We start from the raw sequence: 23,084 nt of genomic DNA, 5'->3' as shown, positions 1-23,084 counted from the left end.
TCGGCCCCTCACCACACATCACCTCCATATTGGTGCACATATCAAAGTTCATTCTGCACATGGATGTAAAAAATTAGAGGGAACATTGCTGGGGGGTGGGGTGAATGAGTTAATTCTTTAGTCCTCTGAAGTTGGCTACCTGGGGCTAGGTCCCTCCCTGTTCTCAGTGGAATTCCCCTAAGCAGAATTTGGCTGCTGGGGTCTGCAAGTGAGATATGTGGGATCAGCTTTAGGTTGAATTAGATCTTTGTTACAAAACTGCCATTCAGCTTGGCATAGACAGTCTCAGCTGAATGGCTGGAGTAGCTTTGGGGCTGCAGGTCAGGCATCGGCATCAGGCTGAGGGGCATCGGCATAGCTGTGCTGGGGGGGGAACCCGACACTGAGGTAACTAAGGATGGAGGTTACTTGGCAGAGCAGCATGGGGAACCTTACACACTGCCAGCCTGGCGTCTCTCTTGCTCAAGTGGGTGCTTATCAGTCCCAGGAGCAATAATAGTTCCTCCCAAAATTAAAAAGTAAAGTGAATCCCCCAGCAGAGCTTATGCAGGTGCCACTTCCGGTGTGCTGCGAGACCTTCGGGCAAGCGGGTGACAGCTGGGCTCAATGCAAATAGCAGCTGTTCCTGATGCTGCTCTGTGGAGCTGAGCCAAAAGCCTCTGCAGCGTGTCAGGAAGTTAAACTCTCCTATTGTAATGATCTCCCCTGGGATGGGCTTTGTGGCTGCTGAGGTCCTTACCTGCTCACCTCTCTGCCTGTCTGGCTCTCACTGCTCTAGTCCTGTTTCCGCTTTTCACTCTGCTGCTTCTCTCTGCCCTAGTACGTGACTGTTGACCAGCTCTCAGGGATTCTGGGCAATGTCAGAGCTGACCTAGGGCGGGCCCCTCCTGCTTCCCCATTGGGCCATCACACTTCAGGCTTCGCCCCTCAAGTTGCTTCGTCTGCAGGCTGCCTTCCTTCTCCTGCGCTACCTCTCTCCTCTTCCTTCATCTCTGCTGAGGTTTGTGTCCATTGCATTTCCCTCTTGCCACCCCTCGGGCTTCAGCACTGTGTGCCTGGGATGGGTCCCAGAGAGAGGCGGCCAGGCAATAGGGATCCCTTCTGGCCTGGGATGGAGTCTGAATCCTAGCGGGTAGGCATGCCCAGCACAGACACTGCTAGCATCATCAGCATGTTCGCTTGCCTGGGCAACCTTGGCAAATGCTGAATCATCCATGGAGACTGATCCCTCGCAGTGCAGAACATGCACATGGGTCAGAGGAAGAGCTGGTCCAGCTGCATAGTCCCTCCCCAGTGCCACCACACCAGCCCCTCTTGCCAGCTCTAAAGCCTCAGGACTGATTTAATGTTGAGCTCTCGTTTGGCTGTGAGGAGGGAGCAGCATGGCTCACCCCTGGGGCAGGGTGGGGGGTGTCCAGCCACAGAAGGGAAGGCAGATGTGGGGCTCCGGGGCCTCTGACCCACAAGCAAGCATCCCGCACTGCCATGTCAGTCCGCAGGGTGAGAGAGACGGGCTGGGATCCCCAGGATCCTTCTCTCACTGCAAAGCAGAATTGTGTGCTGCTCCCCTGCCCTGCCCAGTGCCCTCATCACAACACTCAGCTGGAGGAGGAGGTAGGACTGGCAGCAAAGGGGAGCAGACCCAGCAGCAGGGCTGATAAGTGGTGAGAGTTCATGGCCTAGGACTGTGTTTATGCCAGGGATGTGTGTGCAGGGTCCCTTGAGAGCCCTGCAGCATACCATGGGTGGAGGGGGAAGGAATGACACCCTTTTGAGCCCCAAGCCGTGGGTATCTACTCAGAACAATCTGTCCCAACACTTCTGGATTCAAGGGGGGTTTGAGAACACATTGTCTCCATCCCAGCCAGCCCAACCTCGACCCTGCTGCACTGTTGCCCTGCTTTGCTGCAGCTCCAGGGTTAAGCAGGAGTAGCTGTCTGCACAGCTCCCATTGCAAGTGTTGGTGCCTGTGCATCCCCTCCCTCCCTGTGTCCCCTGCTGCCTTTCATTCATCTCAGCCCCTCTGTGAGGACTCACAAGGCTCCCACAGGGCTTTCCTGCCACATCTAGCTGGTTTCGCTGTAAGCCATGCAGACTGGGGTTGAGTGGCTTTCCAGTGCTCACATTAGTGCCTGCTGCTCTCGCTTCTTGATAATGGGGTTGGGGGTGGAAGATCCTGGAGCTGTTGTCAGCACAGTGCTGGGGTTTGGCTGCAGATGAAGGGTCCCATGTTTTAATTCCCAGAAGAAGGGGACGGAGCCAGTTAGGGTCCTTGGTGGGCTGTAGGGAGCACTGGGTTCTGTTTCCCTCTCCTCACATCTAGGTCCTTGGTGTGAGCATGCAGGGATGGTGCAGGGTTTCTCTGTTTCTCATTCTCTCACTGTTTTGTCCTTCATCCCTCCCCTCCTGTCTCTCACACCCTCTCTCTTTAGATGGAGAAGCAGCTTCAGGTGGGCCCAGTGCAGCTTTCTGCCCTGGATTACATGGCTGGCTTCGAGGCTTCCCCCCCTGCCTCTCCTCACTCCCCCCCTCCTCCTCTTCCTGCTAAAGCTCACTCTTCTCGAAAGCTGTTCCAGGTAATTGCCCCACCTGCTTCCCATCTCCAGGCCCTGCAGGGGTGGACAGTCACGACCTTTTGGGTGCTCACAGGCTGCAGGGTTGGGATCGCAGAGGTGCCTGGGGAGGGGGCTGTTGGCAGCAAGGCCAGCTGCAGCTGGACTCAGCCAGCTAGATTAGTGAGACTGATCACCTAATAAGGGAGTTTCTGAGCTAGGGATGTTCAGAGTCCCCTTCCAAAGCCGGCTGGGATGGAGAGAAGACACAGGTAGTGTGACCCAGATTCCCAGCTAGTGTCAATTGACTTAGCTCCCATGAATCAATGGAGCCAATTTGCACCCCCAGTGGATTTGACCCAGAAGTTGTTGCTTTGATTTCCCACTGCCTGGCTGGGTCTGTTACTCTCACAATGTTGCAATTGGCGATTTTGGGGGAGAATTATCAGCTCAGGGAAGTATTTATCATTATTTATGCCATGTCATGCCGGCACATGGTGCTTAACAGACACATTAAAGAGACACTCCCTGCCCTGTCTTGTGTAATTTAGGGCTCATCTCCACAGAACACAGAATCAAACTAATGAAATGATCTGTAGTTCACTTTTAGCTACTCCACTGCAAGTCTGTGAGCCCCAGTGCCAAGTGGCAATGAATTAAATGGATTATTTATCAGTGTCAGACCTGTCGCAATAGCTGCTCAGGCAGATTTTCCCTTGGGGAACTGATGGTTCAGGTTACAGCCCCTTTAGTTAATTGGGTTCCAGACCAGCCCTTGATCTCAGCTGAGGAACAATAACCTGTGGAATGACATTGAGTGTGGAGAGAAGTACCAGCAGTAAAAGGCCCCCTCAGTATAGCACAAGTCCCAGGCACCAAACCCCAGGAAGGGAGAGCTAACACTCCCAAGCTTCTGTAGTGACTGGGGCTCTGCAAAGGAACCAGAGGTGCAGCACTGGGAAAGTCTTGATCTGTACCTGTGCCATTCCACCTTTGTGGCGGTTGTACTCGGGGTTGTAGAGAGGTGACTGAACACAACTGTATGGGCTCTGTGCTCACTCTCAATGAGTGCAGCTCACAGGAGCTCAGCTGCTGAGTCCAAAAGTTGCTTTTGCTCCAGGTTGGGACACCTGTCTCCTTACCAGGAGTAAAGGCTCTGCTATTGAAATAGAGTATAAGGCAACCTAGAGGCCAGTTTGTTCTCACTTGACTGTCTCAGCCTTTGAAAGCAGGTGTAAGTCAGAGACACTGCACCTTGAAACGAAACACAATCTCACTGTAACAGGGTCTCTCCTTACTTTAACAGTGGGAGTTGGTTTTCAGAAGGGCAGGTGTTTGCTCAGAGACAGCACGTTCCTGGGCCCTGGGTATTTTGTACCCTGTGCAGCAGCTGGCCAGCATGGGGCACATTCAGACAAGATGGAGCAAAGCCCTGGGGAATATCCTGTAGGGAAGGAGCCTGTGCTGAGGGACTGGGGCTGAAGGAGGGACGTAACAGAGATTAGCGTTAACTCTACTGCTGCTAGCAAGCTGAGCCCTCAGGCAGCTGCTGTCTGTACACGTGTCGTATATGTTGAAAAGATGCAGATCCTTCAGGTAGATCCAGGCTGCCATCAGAGCAGAATCCCATTTTATCCTCCTGTTGCTACTTGGGCTCCTTTCCCCTCTCTTTCCCTCTTTCGGGGCTGAAGTGGTTCAAATGCCATGAATCTCTGTTACGGGTACTGATGGCTCTGGTAGCCATCAATTCTCCCTAAGCCTCAGCCAGTCCACAGGGTCCTGTGCTGTGCCTTTCATCTGCCCTTTTTAGTCACGTCTGTGTTTGTGTCCAGGTCTATCGTGCTAAGATGGACAGCGACACCGGCTGCACCCTCCCACGCACAAAGAGTGGGTCTGCGTCATCCTCGCAGCTCAGCGTGGCCATGCTGGGACGCAGCTCCTCCCCAAAGGTATGTGCTCAGGGGGCTGCAGTACCAGCATTGTCACTCATTCCCCAAAGGCGAGGCTTGTTCCAATCCACTGACTTTGGGGGTCCTGGGCTATTAGGTTGCAGGAAGATAGTTGGGAGACACAGCCTGGAACCCTGACTTGATGCCCTTTCACAGCAGTACAGCAGGTGGATCTGTTAATATCTCCATCAGCCAGACTGTTTATAACTAAGATCCTTTACTGCAGATTGAGCCCGAGCCAGGGACACAACCCACGGGGGCTTCTTCATCCTTGTCTTTTCACGTCCCTAGGGTCCCCTGCACCCACAGAATGGCACAGGTAGCCTGCCACGGAACCTGGCAGCCACACTGCAGGACATCGAGACCAAACGCCAGCTGGCCCTGCAGCAGAAGGGTAAGTACCTGCTCCAAGGGCATGCCATAGGGGGTGGGATTCAACCTGCCCAGGGAATGAGAAAGGAGATGCTCCTACCGGGATGCTCCAAACTGCGCTGAGTAGTTTGTGGGAGCTGGGGTTGCTCTGCCCCTCCCAGGATAGTACTGCCCTTGCTTGTGCCCTGTGTCCTGCACCAATATCTCTTCTCATTATGTGTTACTGCTGGCCGTAGTTCAGTAGACATCCCGCCTGGGGAACTCCGAGGGCCTTTCTCATGCAGTAGTAGGAGGGGAAACACCCACTTTCTGAGCTGGCGGCAGAAGAGCCTCTCTGTCTGGAGCTTTTACTACTCTGCCCTCCCGAACGATGCAGGCCCAGACCATGATCCAGTCTGGCTGTGCGTCACAAACCCAGGAGGCTCTGGTGGCACTCACAATCAAGAGGAGGAGGGAGAGGGAGGGTTCCCACTGATCTCCCTGTGGAGGGAGGGTTGGCTTAAGAGAAATTGTCTCTTTGTGAGAATGGTCCTGGATCTCTCGCTCCCAGCAAGTACCCAGCCCAGGTCGGGGGAATCCAAATCCACTGAGGAAAGATGCCCAAGCTTCTGCAACTCAGGCTGAGCTGAGCCTATGGTTTCTCCTCATGTATTGCACCTGCCTCCCAGGTGCTGGGGGATCAGTTTGTCAGGAGGGTGGGGGATGAGAACACCTGGGGGCCACAGTTGAAACAGAATCATCTAGGTTGCTATAAGCCCCTCTCACTCCAAAGGGTGTGTCAGGCTGCTGCCTATGCCACTGGCTTTGGAGTCTGGAGCAGTAGCTGGGTCCATCTTCAGAAAGGTGATGGGCTGAGTTTCCCAGCTGGGATTTGAACCCATTTCCCAGGAGTCAAGGTGTCTTAGCTGATGCTTGGCCCCTGCAGCCATAAACATGCCCAGCATGAGATGGTCTCTACTGATGGGGGAGAGAGGAAATGAAGGAGTAAGGCTCCATGTCAGGCCTTCTGACAATCTTATGACTTTAATATGACTGGTCAAATCAGCTGGAGTAGACCATGAGGATCATGGGAAGGGGAGAGGTCAGGACTCTCACAGATGGGTGGAGGGATGTCATCACTGAGTTGTCACATGCTGCTTTGCTGCACATGAGCAGCATTGGTCTGTCTGGCCCTAAGCGCTCAGCTCAGCTGGCAATTCCCAGGCTGTGTCCATGCTGCGCCCTGGTCATGCTCCAGCATGGCTGTTGCTAGCAGTTGCTGTAACCCATGTGCACAAGGCTGTCTTGCCAGAGAGCCCAGCTAGGCCTTTAGCAGTTTGACAGGATTCTTGGAGGAAGAACTCCCACCAGTGGTAGACCCAGCCATGTTGGGCATCCTGCTGCTAGCCCAGCAGTGCTCCCAACAGATTTCATCTTGCGACTTGGTTGTGATCCCTCTGACCCTTGAGATCTGTTAATTGGCAAGACAATAGCATGGTCCTGCAACACAATGAAATGTGGCAGGTCCCATCTGCCAACAGTAACTGTGCCGGGCTGCCACTTCCTGCAGCATGGCTGATAAAACAGTGTAGATGAGACTAAAACCTCAGCTAATCCTGTGCAAAGGCACCCTTCCCAGCAGCAGCCACGGGGAACAGACAATGCCCAGAGCCATTGCGCAGGTGAGGAAGAAGCCTGGAGCCTGCCAGATTTGGTTTGGCTCTGACACGGATACTGTGGCTCTCTCATGGTCTCTTGCTTTTCCCCTCTGTCCCCTCACCCCCGGCTCCATACGGTGCATCTCCAGCTGTTGCACTCCCAGGAGAGCCCTTGCAGCCAGCAGAGACCTGGAAAGGCTAGGACTCCTGAATTGGCCCCTTAGGCAGCAGCATGGCTGTGTGGTCCAAGAAGACACCTGATGCCATCTGCTAATGGTGGGGAGGAGGCACAGACCCAACCCCAAGGTGTCAGTGTGTCTGAGAGTCCATCTGTTTGCAGCGCCAGACAAACTGGCCAGATGCTTCCAGGACATCTTCCCGCAAGAGCATCCCCAGCTGTGTCCCAAAGGGGACATCTCCAGCTTGCACTTGAGAACCAGCTTGTTTTCCCCTGGCATTAAGGGTTGGTGCTGACTGAGGCAGGTGGCTTGTTCCTGACTAACCCAGGTTTCCCCTGCATCAGAGAGCACAGCCTGGAGGGAAGCCCTGAGCAGTTTTCTCCCCCATAGGCCATGTCAGCCAACACCTTTCCTACTTTGGTCAAATGAGCTCTGCAGGACCCTGTCTGCCTCCTCTTCCTCCACAGCAGCAGCTCCAGTGACAGCAGCTGTTTGCGCCTTTCAGTGCCTGTGCCTGTGCCTGCCATGCAAAGCGCCAAAAGCTGGAGCTCCTTCAGGAACCTGCTGCCTGGTCCTTCTCTCTCCCTGCTGCACCCCCCAAAGCCCCACTGAGCACGCAAGCGGTTGTGTGGATTTGGCAAATCTGGTATCAGGCTGCCTGGTCTATGAATGCTTTGCCCAGCCCTGCCAGACTGATGCATGCACCCTCCCCTTGCTGCCTCTGCTCTGAGTGTCTGAGACCAGGGGAAGGTAGAGGCCCAGCTGGGATGGTCCATGCACGCTGGGAACCTTGAAGGTTGGATCTGGCTATGTGCATTTTTGGCAGGAGGGAGGAGTGGGGTAACATCTAAATGGGTCTGGAAAAGGTGAGGAGCCCCTTGAGGAGACACACTGGGAGCTTCCAGTGCATCCACCAAGTGATCCAAGAGCACAGCATGGGAGTGGGGTGTGCCGTCAGTGGCCCGTGGTCAGACCTGCCTTATTCCTGTCTCGCTGCCAGCTCCCAGATGGGAAATAGAGCTGGGTAGTCGCCATGCAGCAGGGCTGCTGCAGCTGCACAGTGGTGGCAGTGGCTCCAACTCCTCAGGGTGAGCAACTTTTCCTTGGCTGCTGCATGGTAGCAATGTGCATCCTGCCCAGAGACCAGGCTTATCCCTGGCTCCTCACATGCACAGGAGGGAATTCCCTTTGCCTTCAGACTCTGTCACCGCTGCAGTTCAAAGCCACATTTATCTCTGTCCCACTTACTCTGCATTCCCACAGTGCTGCATAGGGGCTGCTGCAGGAAGGGGGCTGTAAAGGGGTTTGAGTCATGGGTCAGGGAGTTCTCTGAAGACTTAGTGTGGTGCTTCCCCTTCGGCTGAACAGGCAGACAGGAGGAGGTGGGAAACGGATGGGCACGCACAGTGCTTAGCAGGGTGCATATTCTCACACTTGGACGGATGTCATAGGAGATTCTTTGCTCATCGTCATTAATGCTCGGATAGGTGTGGACGTAGACATGGACACTTAGACAGATGGCCACATGCTTGTATTTCCAATCACGTGCTATGTGGACTTAATCCATGACAGCTGGATGCGCTGGGCAATTCAGACTCGTGCCTTCCTGGCCAGAGATGGCTCAGTAGCAGAAGTCCTGTGTGAGCCATGAGCCCCAGGCAGTCACGGTGCTGGGCACAGAGTGAAGGCTGCCTGCCAGTGCCCAGGCCATAGCTACCGTAGCCAGTCAGGCCCCCTCCTTACCCCTGGTGATCTGCCCTCTGTTCTTCTTCCCTTGGGGTACAGGGCAGCAGGTGATTGAGGAGCAGAAGCGGCGCCTGGCGGAGCTGAAGCAGAAAGCGGCTGCTGAGGCGCAGTCCCAGTGGGAAGCCCTGCACGGGCAGCCTCACTACCCCCCTACTTCCTACCCTCCGCTCATGCATCACTCCATTCTCCATCATCATCCTCCCCATGGCATCGGGCACCGGGCCGAGGACATGGACCACGCCTATGACACACTCAGCCTGGAGAGCTCAGACAGCATGGAAACCAGTATCTCCACTGGTGGCAACTCAGCCTGCTCGCCTGATAACATGTCCAGGTAATCTGGGCACCTGCACTCTGGGCAGCCTGCGGAGGGGAGGGATGCACACGGGCTGGTCCCTGTCCTGACAACAAGTGATGTGAAGAGAATCCGCCCCATTCAGGAGAGACATCAGCACATTCCAGATGCCTGGCCTGGCCTCAGGGGGCAGCCAGCTGGCTTGGGGCTGAAAGCCTTTCACCACAGGGCCGCCAGGTTGGTAATGAGCAAAGCGTGTCCAGTGGCCTCTACCTGAGGTGAACTGGGTGGGGCTCAATGAACCTAAGGTGCCTATGTGCCTAAGGTCTCTGATGGGCATTTACTCTGGGTGGCTAGCACCTACCACAGCTCACACTTCTGTGGAAACACTGTTTTTAGCAAAATTGCTAGATGAGAGCTAGTACAGGCACATCTACTCGGGCTGAGAATCACCCCCCACACACACACACACATCCAGCTCAAGTGTAGACATGCCCGAAGTGCTGGGCAGGAGCCTGGTCAGTCAGGGCAGGGGGAGGGAGGGCGAGTTAATAAGTGCAGGGGCCTACAGAGTTTCACTGGGTTGACAGATAAGCCATTTGTGAGCATTTCTGACAACGTCATTGCAGCCACCTTCCATCATCCATCCCACACACACACCCCAGCCCCGCTCCCCTCTCTGAGACTCCCCAAACTCCTCAGCACTCGTCTCAGAATCCTTGGGCAGTAACTGCCCCCCCTCCCCGTGCTGATTGTTGGGGGGCTGGATGAGGCTGGCTCCCCTTGCTCTGCCCAACATGAGAGCCTGACTCACAGGGAAGCTGCTGTGCTGGGCTGTGCACAGCAGCCATGCAAGCTGGGGATTTCCTGGCTTGCGTATGCTCTTTGGGAAGGAATCCAGAGCTCAGGCATCAGTAAAATCATGAATTCTGTCTGGGGGTCCATCCTGGCTCTGTGGCTGCTCTGCAGCAGGGTGTTGGCAGAAAAACAAGCCCATAGAGCTTGTTCATGTTAATTCTGTCGGTGTCTGTGATGATTGGTGGTGCGAGGTGATCCTGTGGCAGATGCAGTGTTTAGAGGCAGCTCTAGATGTATGAGAGGCATTGGGTTGGGGCAGAGCAGGCGATGTGGCCCTGTTTGATTTCCCCAAGTCACCCTCTACAATGAATCCCTGACTGCAAACAGACCCCAGTAAAACCCATGGTTGGCACCATGGCCTGGACCCACAGTGTTCTGTACCCCAGATCCAGGCCCCTCCCTCTCAAGCAAAAGGAGAATTTCCATTAGCTGTTCCAGGGCCTAGATATCCTCTGGATTAGTGTAAGCCCTTTGGGGCAGGAGTTGTCTTCCTTCAGGCACCACCATAATACACTCATGCAGATTTCCCTGGATGTCAGGTGGCTGTCTCCCTGAGGAGGGGACGTGTTCCCAAAATGTGTTTGTGGGCCCCTGCTGGGGCTGAGACAGAGATGGGGGTGCAGAGGGACTCATCATAGCTCAGGACAAAAACCTACACCTCCTCCACAGAGTAGATGCCACTGCCAGTTAATCTCTGAGAGCCCTTTCTGTGAAAAATCATCCCCTCACCGAGGTCTGGCTCACTAGCCTTGGCTCTGAGTTCTGGGAGTTTGCTTGGCCCTGCCCAGGGGTGAGTGAGCATGGGATTCCTAACTGCCATCCGTTCCTGTAAGGAGACACTCTCCACCTGTGTGGAGCAGCCAGGGTCCTGGCCCAAGCGGGGATTGCAGGCTGTGATGGTATCAGCTTTGTCTTGCAGTGCCAGTGGGGTGGAAGCAGTGAAGATCGAGGAGATGGAGAAGATGCTGAAAGAGGCCCATGCAGAGAAATCTCGCCTGATGGAGTCACGGGTGAGTGGGGTCTGTATGCCAATGCTAGGGAGCTACACTCAGAGCATTCTCACCCTCTTGTTTATGGGGACACAGAAGCCTTCAGGGAGAGGGGATCCAGTTTCCAGGGCTGCCAGCGATCCACTGTCACACCCACAAGTCCTGCATCATGAGTAATGCCTCTGGCAGCTAGTGCTGGGCATGAGATAGGCAGGGCAGAGAGGGGATCTTGCCATGTCCTTTACTTGGCAGGAGCGGGAGATGGAGCTGCGGCGACAGGCCCTGGAGGACGAGCGCAGGCGGCGGGAGCAGCTGGAGCGGAGGCTGCAGGATGAGACGGCTCATCGGCAGAAGCTGATTGAAAAGGAGGTCAAGATGCGAGAAAAGCACTTCTCTCAGGTGAGGGGAGGGTTGTGGAGCAGGGGATGAGTGGGCAGTCCTTTTCTCATCTGTCTCTGGTGTTAAGGAGGCTGCATGGTGCCGTTTCACCCATAGAACTAGCATTCACATGCATGGAAGGTGCCACTTGTCATGCAATTCTCTTGGGTCTGATGTTGGAGCATCTGGGGCTGAGGGGTAGGGACTGGGTCAGAGCCTCTTTGTCCCCTTTTGAGACTTACGAAGGTGACACAGCTGGTGGCAGCATCTTGGATGCTAGGAGTGCCATGGGGCCTGTGTTGGCTAAGTGCTCAACTCTCCCACTTCCTTTACTCTCAAGGGCGGCGACTGCCATTGGGGTGGCACTGACGAGGCTGCGTTGCTTCTCCAGGCACGGCCCCTGACCAGATATCTCCCCATCCGCAAGGAGGATTTTGACTTAAAGACACATATAGAGTCCTCAGGCCACAGTGTGGACACCTGCTATCATGTCATCCTGACCGAGAAGATGTGCAAGGGCTATCTGGTCAAGATGGGCGGCAAGATCAAATCCTGGAAGAAGCGTTGGTTTGTCTTCGACCGTATGAAACGCACAGTCTCCTACTATGTTGGTAAGAGCACCCCACTGCTGCCCGACTGGCCCCCAGTCTCTATAGAAATACCCCACCCCACCCAACCGCCACCAGTGGTGTATTTGACCCTTTCACCCTCAGAAGGTCTCATCACATTCATGTCACTGACAGGGTGTCTCAGGACTGACTCTCTGCTGTGGCTGGCTCTAGCTAACCCATGTGGTGTCTGGCTCAGTTCCAGCTGGGAGCCAGCCTCCACCCTCTTGTCTTGCTGCCTCCTTCTCTGTGAAGCCTGGTGCTTACAGTGCCTTGCGTTTCTCTCTCATGCAGATAAACATGAGACGAAGCTCAAGGGAGTGATCTATTTCCAAGCCATAGAGGAGGTTTATTATGACCATCTCCGCAGTGCTGCTAAGGTGAGGCCTGGCCCTGCCCTTGGTGTGGGCTGGGGAAGGGGATGGGCTGACCGGTCAATGCTGTCCCAGGACAGGGCGGGTTCTCTAAAGTGCAATGGTGCAAGTGCCGCCTTGCAGCACTGGGTCACAAGAATCGACATTCTGGGGCAGCAGGGCTCCATGATGAAGCCCATTTGCATCACAGTGCCCACCCCAGTGATAAGTCACAGGAGTGTGATGTGTCGTGGGCCTCTGGGAGCCACAGATGTCCCACAAACCCCAGACTCACCCCATTGTAGCCAGCAGGGCCCAGGCCCTTGGCACCAGAAGATGTGCCGCTCTGGGCCAACAGGACAGTTGCAGAGCCTGTGCTACGAGCCTCTCCCCCACCCCCAGGGATTAGTTACTGCCAAAGCTTCCTGGAGTCCAAATCAGGTTGTGGCCAGGGCCCAGATGCCAGAAATGGACTTTGTGCTGCCTGCTGTCCAGGTCACTGCTGCTCTCTCCACCCAGAGGTGGGTGACTCTGCCAGAGGTTCAGTGGCATGGGGTCTGGACATGGTTGGGAAGGGGTGTTATCTCCTGGCACGTGGAGGCCTGTGCTGGGGCAGCTTGCCCAGCACCGTGCGCTGAATCCTCTAGTTTAGCCTGAGCCATCTCCCTCATATCTGCAGGGGAACTCCAGCGAGCACCCCTGTCTGTCTGCTGAGAGAACCAACCTAGCATGTGGGGGGGTGGGGGCAGTTACATGTCTGACAGACAGTATGATGCCAGCATGTGGGCTGCTAGCATGTCCCTGGATGTTGCAGAGTCTTAGCCCTCCAGGAATGAGTGGGCGACAAGCCAAACTACCTCTGGGACCTCATTTCCTGCAGCTTTCCCCAGAGCAATAAGATGGACTGGAGACCTCTGCACGCACAGGCCTGTCGTCACAAATCCTACTGCCTAGACAGCTGGGCAAGCGTAAAAGTATCTGAATCCAGGGCAGGCTGAGCTCTTTGTCTATTTCTCTCTCTTTTTTCCCCCCTCCTCCTTCCTATCCAGAAAGGACTTTTCAACCTCAGCCTAGCAAATGTATGTATCCCGCCCTCCCCTCCGGGCTCTGCTGTGCCAAGCACTAACCCTGCTTTCACAATGGATTCCCTTTAACCCTTTACTGCCAGGAGTGCTCTAACCCATGCTGTGTTGGTACTAACAGCAGAACCCTCAGGCTGCTAGTCCTGGGACCAGGGAACCCCGAGGTTCAGGTGCAGCCAGAACCAGTCTTGTTCCTTCAGAAAGCTGGTGTGCTCAGCGGCCTGTCTCTCGAACCTAACCACACCAGCTGCCGCCCCCACCCCCCTTCCTGGGGGATGGTGCCTTGAGGCAATAAAGTGGCTGCAAGTGCCCTTGGAGTCCCTGGTGAGTGATGATGCAGACTTCGCAGGGGTGAAGGCCATTTCCATCCCTGGAACCTTGCAGCAGCTAGCAATGCTCCATCAGCACGGAACAAGTTGCAAGGCCCCAGCCCATGAGGTGCACAACAGCTGATCTCCCCCCCCCACCCCAAGAACATAGCTGAGCTCTGGGGCCCCCAGTCACTGGACGAGCAAGGGCCAAACTCAGTGTGTTTTTAACACGTGACTTTCACACAAGGGGAGAAATTTCTCAGTTTAAAACCAAGGCTGTGAAAGCTGCTAGTGGCAGGGCGGTGAAGCAGGGCTGCACTGTGCTCTCTGTTAAGCCCACACATTATAGTTTTGTTGGCCGGCTTTAAAATTAGTAACAAGTGTGGAAAAATAGCAACCAGTGTACACCTCTGAATTCCAGCAGCCTTCATATGGCACCACAGGAGAAATTTCGGCTGGAATCTGCTATGGGGAAATGAGGAAAATGGATCTAGAAGTATCTGGGAGCACATGTCACAGGGGGCAGTAGCAACAGCCAGCATAATTGTATCTGAAGCTAATGCAGCCTGCTGCCAGCACAGGAGAGTGGAACCACCAGTGACCCCTTGAATGTGAAGAAGCTGCCACTGCTGTTGAGTTGAAGGGAAGGCAGTGTGACTGCAGGAGCAGGCGTGACTAGGCCCTGAGCCACCTGAAAAGTCTTGTTGCCCTTTGCTAGAGCTGGAGCGTCCCATATGCTGCAGCAGGGGAACATCTCTTTACTTTGCACTGAGCTGTAATTCCAGGCTGGCATCATGTGGGGAACTCTTTTCAGCACTGTCTTCCCTGGGGCTGCCTATGGCTGCGGTGGGAGTGTCTGGCTGACTTTGACAGCTTTCTGAATGAAATGAGAGTGACTTTTCAGACCCCTGGTATAGTGGAGCAGGGTTCAGATACTCAAGGCTGGGGTCACAGAAGAATCAAATCCAAGCCTGAGGGAAAACCATCAGGCCCTTGGCCCTTGCATTGCTGTGAAACACTTAGACTCCGAAATCCCCCAGGGCTGGCTCCAGGTCTTCATTCTTCTGAGGCCACTGCATTGAGTTCCATGCAGGTCACTCCATGGGGGTGTGCCTTGGATGAGATCTTGGAGCCCAAGGGCCATTCCATTCTGCCTGGACCTCCATCTGCAAACATCACGCCTACAGTTTCTGCCTCATTGCAGAGAGCAAGGGAAGTCAGCAGGGATGAGCACAGAAGACAGCAAAGCCATGTCTGAGGAGAGCATGGTGGCAAGGAACTGCTATGGCAACAACCCAGAGGAAAATGGATGTCCCTGCTTCTCCTTGGGAAGCCTGAACAGCATTTCCCTAGCTGGAGAAGACAAGACTGGGGAGGTGGCGATAAGAACTGGCTGGTGGAAGGAGGTGGGGCGCTCACCTGGAGCCCAAGGAAGGAAGTCAAACAGAGGGAGACAGAGTTTGAACCCAGGAGTTCACTACAGCCTGCCTAGGCTCTGGGCTTACCAGAATGGGCTGTGCTCCAGGTCTCTGTACTGCCTTCAGGGCTGCCTATGCAGAGTTCCAGCTGACTAATCAAGCCAACTGTCTGGACACTATGGGAGTGTCAATGCAAATGCTTGGCGAGGTCCTTCATCCCTGAGAAGCTGACGAGTCTCTGGCAGGGCTCTGCCTTGGGTGTACTCACTGAACAGAGCTCACGGGGTGAGACGAGAGTGCTGCAGGCCCACAGGTTAAGCCTAAGGAGGGGGGTGAAACTGTGTGGCTTACCCTAGCAGGAGAGTGAGTCTGACACACTGAAGGGGTTCCTCCTAGAGTCCATTCCAAAGGTGAGGCCTAGCATGGATCTGAGACCCCTTTATCCAGTGGTTACGGTGCTCACCTGCTTCAATATCCCCCTCTGCCTGGTTAGGAGAAGGAATATGAAGGGGGATCTTGACTGCCCAGGTGAGTACTCCAAGCTATGGGCCACAGGAATGTGGGAGACCTCCCTCATGCTTGCCTCTTGAAGCTGTTCTACTTGGCTTAACTATTCTTTGGGCCAGCCTATGGGAAAGACTCCCTCTACAGTCTGGTGATTAACCTCTGTGCCTGGTGTGTGGGAGCTGCTGGTTCAAGTTCCCCACTGGCCTATGGAGAAGCAGTTTGGAGAGAGCTCTCCCCTAGCCCAGATGTGGACTCTGGTCGTTGGTGTATGTAGTGCTCATGGGCTTCCTGATTCTTGAAGTTGTTCCACTTGATTTAACTATTCTTCAGGACAGGACAAAAGCCAGAGTCACTCTTTAGTCCAGTGGTTAGGGTACTAGCTTGGGTTGTTGGAGAGCCTGGTTCAAATATTCAGCAGGAGTTTGCACAGGGATTTCCTGCCTCCTCAGTGATTGCCCTTTGGGGTAGAACATCCATGTCTGAACCCCCTCCCTTTCTCAGGAGGCCACTGTCACCTTGGGACAGGGAGGGGATTTAAACAGGCCTTGCCCACCTCTGACTGTCCTGAGAGGTGGGAGATCCCAATTTACACCCCTCAGCAGAGAAGGGGAGTGACCTCGGCTCTGCCACAGCCTGGGTGGCTAATCTCTGGGGACAAGAGAGTGATCTGGGTCTTTTGTATGGCCACCATTACTCATTAATTAAACCAGCAAGAGCTGCTCTGTATCGGCCACAGTCAATTTACAAGGGCCTGCACCTCAGGCACCAGACCTCCTCCACTGAGACAGATGGGGAATTTGAGCCAGGGTCACTCACATCCCAGAAAAGTGCTCTAACCCCCCTAGCATCAAGAGCCATGGAGGCAGACTTTGGCCCATTTATTATGTAGTTAAAGTGGACCACAGTCAATAGAAAAGACTGAGGGAACCCTATGTCAGAATACCTCCCAGGCTGGCACTTAGGCCCTTCACTTGAGAGGTAAGGGAGCCTGCTTCAAATCCCATCTCAACCAGCACAAAAGGGATTTGAACCAGCAACTCACCCCCGTGCTGGGGGAAGTACCCAAAACACTGGAGTACAGCAGGATTCAATGTAGGTTCTAGCCCAATTACTATTGAGTAGAGCTGTCAATTAACTGTAGTTAACTCATGTGATTAACTCAAAAAAATTGTGATTAAAAAAATTGCAATTAATTACACTTAAAACAATATAATTTTAATTTATTAAATATTTTTGGATGTTTCTGCATTTTCAGTATTGATTTAAATTACAACACACAATACAAAGTGCACAGTGCTCACTTTATATTTATTTTTTATTACAAAAATGTACTGTAAAAATTATTTTAAATTATTTTTCAATTCACTTCATACAAGTACTGTAGTGCAATCTCTTTATTGTGAAAGTGTAATTTACAAATGCAGATTTTTTTTGGTTACATAACTGCACTCAAAAACAAAACAGTGTAAAACTTTAGAGCCTATAAGTCTACTCAGTCCTACTTCTTATTTATCCAATTGCTAAGACAAACAAGTTTGTTTACATTGACAGGAGATCCTGCTGCCTGCTTATTATTTACAATGTCACCTGAAAGTGAGAACAGGCATTCATTCTAATGGCACTTTTGTAGCCGTTGTTGCAAGGTATTTACATACCAGATGGGCTAAACATTCGTATGCCTGTTCATGCTTCAGCCACCATTCCAGAGGACATGCTTCCATGCTGATGATGCTCGTTAAAAAAAAAATGTATTAATCAAATTTGTGACTGTACTCCTTGAGGGGAGAATTGTATCTCTCCTGCTCTGTTTTACCTGCATTCTGCATATATTTTATAGCAGTCTCGGATGATGACCCAGCACATGTTCGTTTTAAGAACACTTCCACAGCAGATTTGATAAAACACAAAGGTACCGATGTGAGATTTCTAAAAACAGCTACAGCACTCAATCAAAGATGAAGTGCCATCCAAAATCTGAAAGGGACAAGGTGTGGAGTATGCTTTTAGAAGTCTGAAAAGAGCAATGCTCTGATGCAGAAACTACAGAACCCAAACCACCAAAAAAGAAAATCAACCTTCTGCTGGTGGTACCTGACTCAGAGGATGAAAATGAACATGCCTCAGTCCGCACTGCTTTGGATTGTTATCAAGCAGAACCCATCATTAGCATGGAAGCATGTCCTCTGGAATGGTGGTTGAAGCATGAAGAGACACATGAATCTTTGCCACATCTGGCACGTAAATATCTTGCAACACCAGCTACAATAGTGCCATGCAAATGCCTGTTCTCCCTTTCAGGTGATATTGTAACCAAGCTTGTTTGAGTGATTGGCTGACCAAGAAGTAGGACTGAGTGGACTTGTAGGCTCTAAAGTTTTACACTGTTTTATTTTTAATGCAGTTTTTTTCTTTACATAATTCTACATTTGTAAGTTCAATTTTCATGATAGAGATTGCACTACAGTTCTTAGGTGAATTGAAAAATACAATTTTTTTTGTTTTTTACAGTGCAAATACTTGTAATAAAAAATAAATATAAAGTGAGCACTGTACACTTTGTGTTGTAATTGAAATTAATATACTTGAAAATATAGTAAGCATCCAAAAATATTTATAATAAATGGTATTCTATTGTTTAATTTTTTTAAATCACTTGACAGCCCTACTGTTGAGTTATTTAATGAAGATGGACCAGCTTCAATAGGAAAGAGTAAGGGCCCTCCCTCCTCCATTGGAATACCACCTAGTCCTGCACTTAGCATTTGAATCTTTTACCTCTTAAGTGAATGGCTTAACACTTTTGCCTAACAGAGTGCTTTCCCTGCCCTAATGGAGCCAACTAATTTGCTGAATGCTTCCTAGGGTGCATAATTAACATGGGGAGAGGGTTTCAGTCACTGCAACAGATGCTCCAATGGGAGCAGGGTTACAGAACTGTTCTAATTGCATTTGTCTTTATTTTCTTCTAGCAACTAGCAGATATTCTCCCCATTCACTTCCACAGAGAGGTTTGTCTCAGTGCACTTATCTCTCTGCCTCTCACTCTTTTCTCTTGTTTTGTGGGGTGGTGTGACCTTGCCTGACTGGTTGGGTCCCCAGCCTAGTTGTAGCAGTTTGCATGCTCACTTGTTTTTAACTGGCAATGCACAGTCTTGGTCAACCCATCAGTCTCTGACCTCCCTGCACAAGAGGCAGTTTCACTAGGAATACACTCTGCAATGGGCTCTTTCTATATTGCACTTGGTGCTTCTGGATCAGCAGCCTAAGGCTCCTTCCCTCTGCCTCTGAGCCTCACCCTCTCTCTGCAGTGGGGTTGGGGGGTACCTTTACAAGATTGACTAGGGGTGGACTGTATTGGTCATGCACACCATACGCTGAGTGCTTTCGGGCCTGCTCCTAGGATAGGTAGAGGAAGTTTTCCCTTCAACTTTGATAAGAGTAGCATCAGGTACTGTGAAAAAAAATTGTGACTAGGATTAACGAGCACCCCTTGCATTTGCCATTGGGGTTTCATGCAGGGGAGATCCAAGTGCTAGTTGGAACCACAAGCACTTAGAGGGCTGGGCTGAGCAAGATGGGGAGAGAATCTTAGGGGGCTGGACTCTGGGTTGCAGAAATGCAAAGTGCCACATATCTATCTCCTACTGACTCCAGGGCCAGCTGAGGCTCCCAGCAGGGTTCAAGACTATGGTTCCCTAAGGCTCCACCTCTGCACCCACTCAGCTTCTTAAGTATCTTTCCAAAATGGCAGCAGCTTGGGTGGATTGGATTTACCTTCAGCAGTAGTGTGCTGAGGAAGCAGCTCAGGGTATCTGGGGCGTGCGTGCATCAAACAAGGAGTTTGTGATATCAGAATCTGCACAGCCTATGGTCTCCCCAAACAAGTATTCTCCTTGACTCTAAGCTGCCTCTGCGAATGTAACATCCTCATTAAATTGTTGGGGTAGCTGCAGGCCTGAGATCAATGAATACAGCTGTTTCTACCATTCAGCTGCCAATTCCAGTCAGTAACACCTGTAAACTCTGCCCCTCTCCAGCATGACTCAGAGAATGCCCTGGGCATTTGTATCCTATGCCAGTGACCCAATGCTGGCCACAGATCTGCCAGTGGACAGATGCCAGACCTGCAGCTCCCTTCTGCCCTTGGTAAGGGTCATGTGTCAAGGTCTGAGCCTCTTTTATACTGCCATTCTCTGTGCTGGCTGGGGCTTAGTCTGTGCATGCCGATTGGCTGCTCAGGAATGTGCTGTGTGATTGGTCTGATTCTAGGAGCACAACCCTGCCTTACTTACCGGATTTGTAGGAAGAATGTATTATCAACTGGGAAGTCAAGGCACAGAGATGATCTGACTTGGCTATGGCCATGTTTGCACCAGGAGAGCCGGGGACAGCCCCCCAGGCTCCTGACTCCGTTCAGTGGGTCGCAGTGGCTCTCTGACTGGCTGGTTGTTTAATGCAGTAGTGGAGCCTTTAATCCTGTGTAAGCTGCATCCTCCACAACCCTGTTGTCCTCAGTGCTGTTCTGGTCTGACAATACAGGTGGATTGGAATGATGAGTCAAGATAGTAGCTTCAGCTTTTGGGTTTCTCTCCATGTGCTGGGAGATCTCTACCCTTTGCAGCCATTCCTGCTCCAGGGCTGTTTGCAGATCTCAAGTGTCTGGAGTGCCATCATCTCAGGACATCCTATACTTCATCTTCCCCTTCTCCATTCATTCAAGCTGCTGCCTCATTCTTCAGGCCAAATCCTACTTCCATCAGGCAAAGCTTTCATTGATGTCAGTGTGACTAGGATTTGTCTTTACAGGTAGAAGCTCACTCAGTGTCATATCATAGGCAGAGGAACCTCAGGCAGGTTGCCCCCACCCTCTGTCCAGCGGACGTCTTCCTCTCTCTAGGATTGGTGGAGCTGGGCAACATGACAGGCAGGTGTACAGGCTTGAGCCTCTGACCTAGCCTTGTTCAGGCAGTAGTCAGCTTGGTTGTTGCTCTCTGCTGTTATGCAAGTCCCCAGCACTGTTCCATGATGGTGATGCTTTGTCTGGTCCTGCACCTCACAGGACATTGGCACAAAGATAAAGGACCAATGTGCCTTCTTGCACATGTACTGCCTCCCTAGGGCCCATTTACCAAAGGAGCTGCAAATGCTCACCATGGGGCTGAATCTCAGCACTGCTTCCCCTCCCCGTCTGCTGGAGCACTAGCTGTAGTTGGAAAAGTCCTCAGCGGGCCTTAGGCTGCTGGTGGTGTGGGGGGGGCAAGAGCTGGCTCCCTAGTTACTGCAGGAACAAGCTCCCCATGTTTTTCTTTCACCTCTGCAGAGTCCCAACCCAGCTCTTACCTTCTGCGTCAAGACCCACGACCGCCTCTATTACATGGTGGCACCATCAGCTGAGGCCATGAGGATCTGGATGGATGTCATTGTGACTGGAGCAGAGGGCTACACCCAGTTCATGAATTGATGGGGACCAGGAGTGCTTACGGTGGTGCTGTTCCAGACCTGCCTTCTCTTCTTCTCCCACATGGATTTGCCATTGACAGTGCCAAGATGAGCTGGAAGCCCCACCACCACCTGGATACAGCAGGCAGCCATTTCCATCCCCGCCACCTGGGGTGTTTAGCCTGCAGCAAGAAGATCTTGAATACAGAGGAGCTGCCTCCCTTGCAGATGTTGGCTGTATCATGCCCTTTGGGCCCTGGTTGGTTAAACCTCCCTGATGACTAGAGGGGCCTGGCCCCAGGCCCAGCACTCTTGCCATCTTGCCCTTTTTCCCAAGAGAGCTTTGGGCTGTTTGAATAAATGTGGGGGAGTTGGTTTTTTTCAGTGGGAGGGAGGAGGGATGTTAAAAAAATAGGAAAAATCAGCCCTGTAAAGCCATGATTTTTTTGTTATAAAATCCTTATTTTTCATATTGTAGCCATTCCTTGTGGAATCGCTGTTGCGTTTCCCCTTCTGCCTGCACCAAATGCCCTGCGCTCTCTCTTAAATGCAGTGTGGGTGATACGAGTGAAGGCATGTGCCTAGCTAGTGCCCAGGCATGGTGTAATCACTCTCAGACGGAACAGAGAGGTGTTAAGAAATGCTGGCACAGAGGCCTAGCCAAGAGGGTTTTTTTTAATATATGTAACAGTACAGAACAGACTTTTTTATTCTTCAATGGAAACATATCAATAGGCTGAAAGGTACAAAGCCGAAGAGCTGCCAAAGACCATCCCACCGGTTCCAGTGCAAACTAGGCCTGAAGCTGTTGGATTAAAGAACTAAGCTATCTAAATGCTGCCACTTTTTTAAATGGGAGATTGTTGGGCATCATTATAACAACTGCATCACAGACACATCTAGCACATCCTACCAGCACCTGTGACCAGACCCCAGTTTGCTCCACTGTCTACTTGACTTGTTTCCTTTTCTTGTGCCATGCTCAACAGTGCCAAGGCTGCTGCAGGTGCCAGGACGTGCACCATCACCGTCCTGCCAGATTTACTGCAGTGAGGGGTCTGTCCATGTCAGACATCTCTCTGCTTTCCTGTGCCTTGACCACCTCAGAGTCTGGGCATCAACACAGGCCAGGTGCCTGCTTGGAAGGTTCTGATGGGTTATGGTGTGGTGTAAAGTTAGAAGTAACTGTCCCAGGTGTGCAAATGCTGTGGGATGAGGGGGAATATTTATATCTGCCAAGCTTGTGATCTCTCTCATGCACTAGGCACTGACGTATAGTCTAATGGAACCAGTGGCTTGTTCTTCTGACACTGTGAGCTTTAAAAAGTGCCTCACCCAAAGGAGATGCCAGGAGGGCAGGGCAAGAAGAATGCAGAGCCTGGTTCTTAAATCTAGGTGCCTACAGTTAACTGTCTGCACATGCCTCATGGGGAGTCAGAGCCTAAATTCATAGCTAAAGGCTAAATGGTGTGAGGTGCAGAGCCCCCTCCAAGTCCCAGAGAGCTGAGGGTGCGCAGCCCCTTGCAGCATTGGGCCCATACTATCCAGTCCTGAAACTGCTCCACCTGTAGAAGTGGAAGTGACAGCACTGGTGCTTTGAGTGGCTAAGAAATTGGGCCCCTTGATATCTTATGCCCCTTTAAAGTGGCTACCTATACCTACCCACATTAGCAAAACCCAGCTGAGAGCTAGGAATTTCCACAGCTCTCCTCTAGGGCATAGTGAAGAGTTAAGTTTCACACAGCTGAAAATCCCTTGAAAGAACAAGACTATTTAAATCCCACCTTGCTGTTATAACCTTGAAATCCTTATTTTCCAAATATCTTTTTTAACCCTAGGTATCTGAATTCCTACAAGTGCCACTGCTGTTCGGCCTAGCTCTCCTTTTGTCCAGTTTGTACCTCCCTCTGCTCACCTAGGCTGGGGGCAGGTAGCAGCCAATCCAGCCTCTTTTTTCAGTAGTTGTAGACAGACTGCAAACAATAAAGCCTTTTGAGTAACAGACTTGAGGTTGTTTCCACCTTCCCCACTCTGGACCACAGCCAGCTGAGCCAAAGGGTTCTCAGTAGCACTGTGCTGGGAAGACGCCTGCCCTGCCCCTATGGAGTTCAGAAGGGTGACAGCCTCAGTGGCTGTCCAGACAAACTCTACAAGTTTAACTATTTATACATCTCTCTGAATGAGGGGGACATGGACGGGTGGCACAAAGGGAACGTTGTGAGGGGATAAAAGGATCCGTGGTAGGCAATGAGCTGGGCCCCTAGCAGCAGTAGACTGACCCTCTTATTAATTACACTTTTATTTTTTTAAATGTATTTTTTGTAACATGTTTATCTTTCGTTCCATTCCAATTTTGACTAAAAATAACCCCACCTTTCAAAATTATTGAATTTCCTCCCACCTGGAAATGC

The 23,084-nt window shown here is 52.0% G+C and overlaps 1 protein-coding gene across 6 annotated transcripts in view; it reads left to right on the top strand.

Moving 5' to 3' along the window:
- Positions 1-22,818, top strand: part of LOC120375716 (pleckstrin homology-like domain family B member 1) — a 97,169-nt gene extending 74,351 nt beyond the window's left edge. For 2 of the 6 annotated variants that reach the window (XM_039496574.1, XM_039496571.1), the window contains 10 exons: positions 4,385-4,501; positions 4,793-4,895; positions 8,475-8,769; positions 10,508-10,598; positions 10,830-10,976; positions 11,296-11,566; positions 11,858-11,943; positions 12,966-12,995; positions 18,204-18,242; positions 20,555-22,818. In XM_039496574.1, coding sequence (XP_039352508.1) covers positions 4,385-4,501; positions 4,793-4,895; positions 8,475-8,769; positions 10,508-10,598; positions 10,830-10,976; positions 11,296-11,566; positions 11,858-11,943; positions 12,966-12,995; positions 18,204-18,242; positions 20,555-20,695 — 1,320 coding nt within the window. In that variant the 3' untranslated portion in view covers positions 20,696-22,818. Of the gene's footprint in view, positions 1-820; positions 1,001-2,432; positions 2,577-4,384; positions 4,502-4,792; positions 4,896-8,474; positions 8,770-10,507; positions 10,599-10,829; positions 10,977-11,295; positions 11,567-11,857; positions 11,944-12,965; positions 12,996-18,203; positions 18,243-20,554 lie in introns of all 6 variants that reach the window. The other 4 variants (XM_039496575.1, XM_039496573.1, XM_039496570.1 and 1 more) reach the window with 3 other exon arrangements.
- The last annotated feature ends 266 nt before the right edge of the window (positions 22,819-23,084 follow it).

This window comes from Mauremys reevesii, linkage group 12 (assembly GCF_016161935.1).
Source record: "Mauremys reevesii isolate NIE-2019 linkage group 12, ASM1616193v1, whole genome shotgun sequence".
Lineage (NCBI taxonomy): Eukaryota > Metazoa > Chordata > Testudines > Geoemydidae > Mauremys > Mauremys reevesii.
The sequence above is the reverse complement of the archived record's forward strand: the minus strand, read 5'-3'. Positions and strand labels throughout refer to the sequence as shown.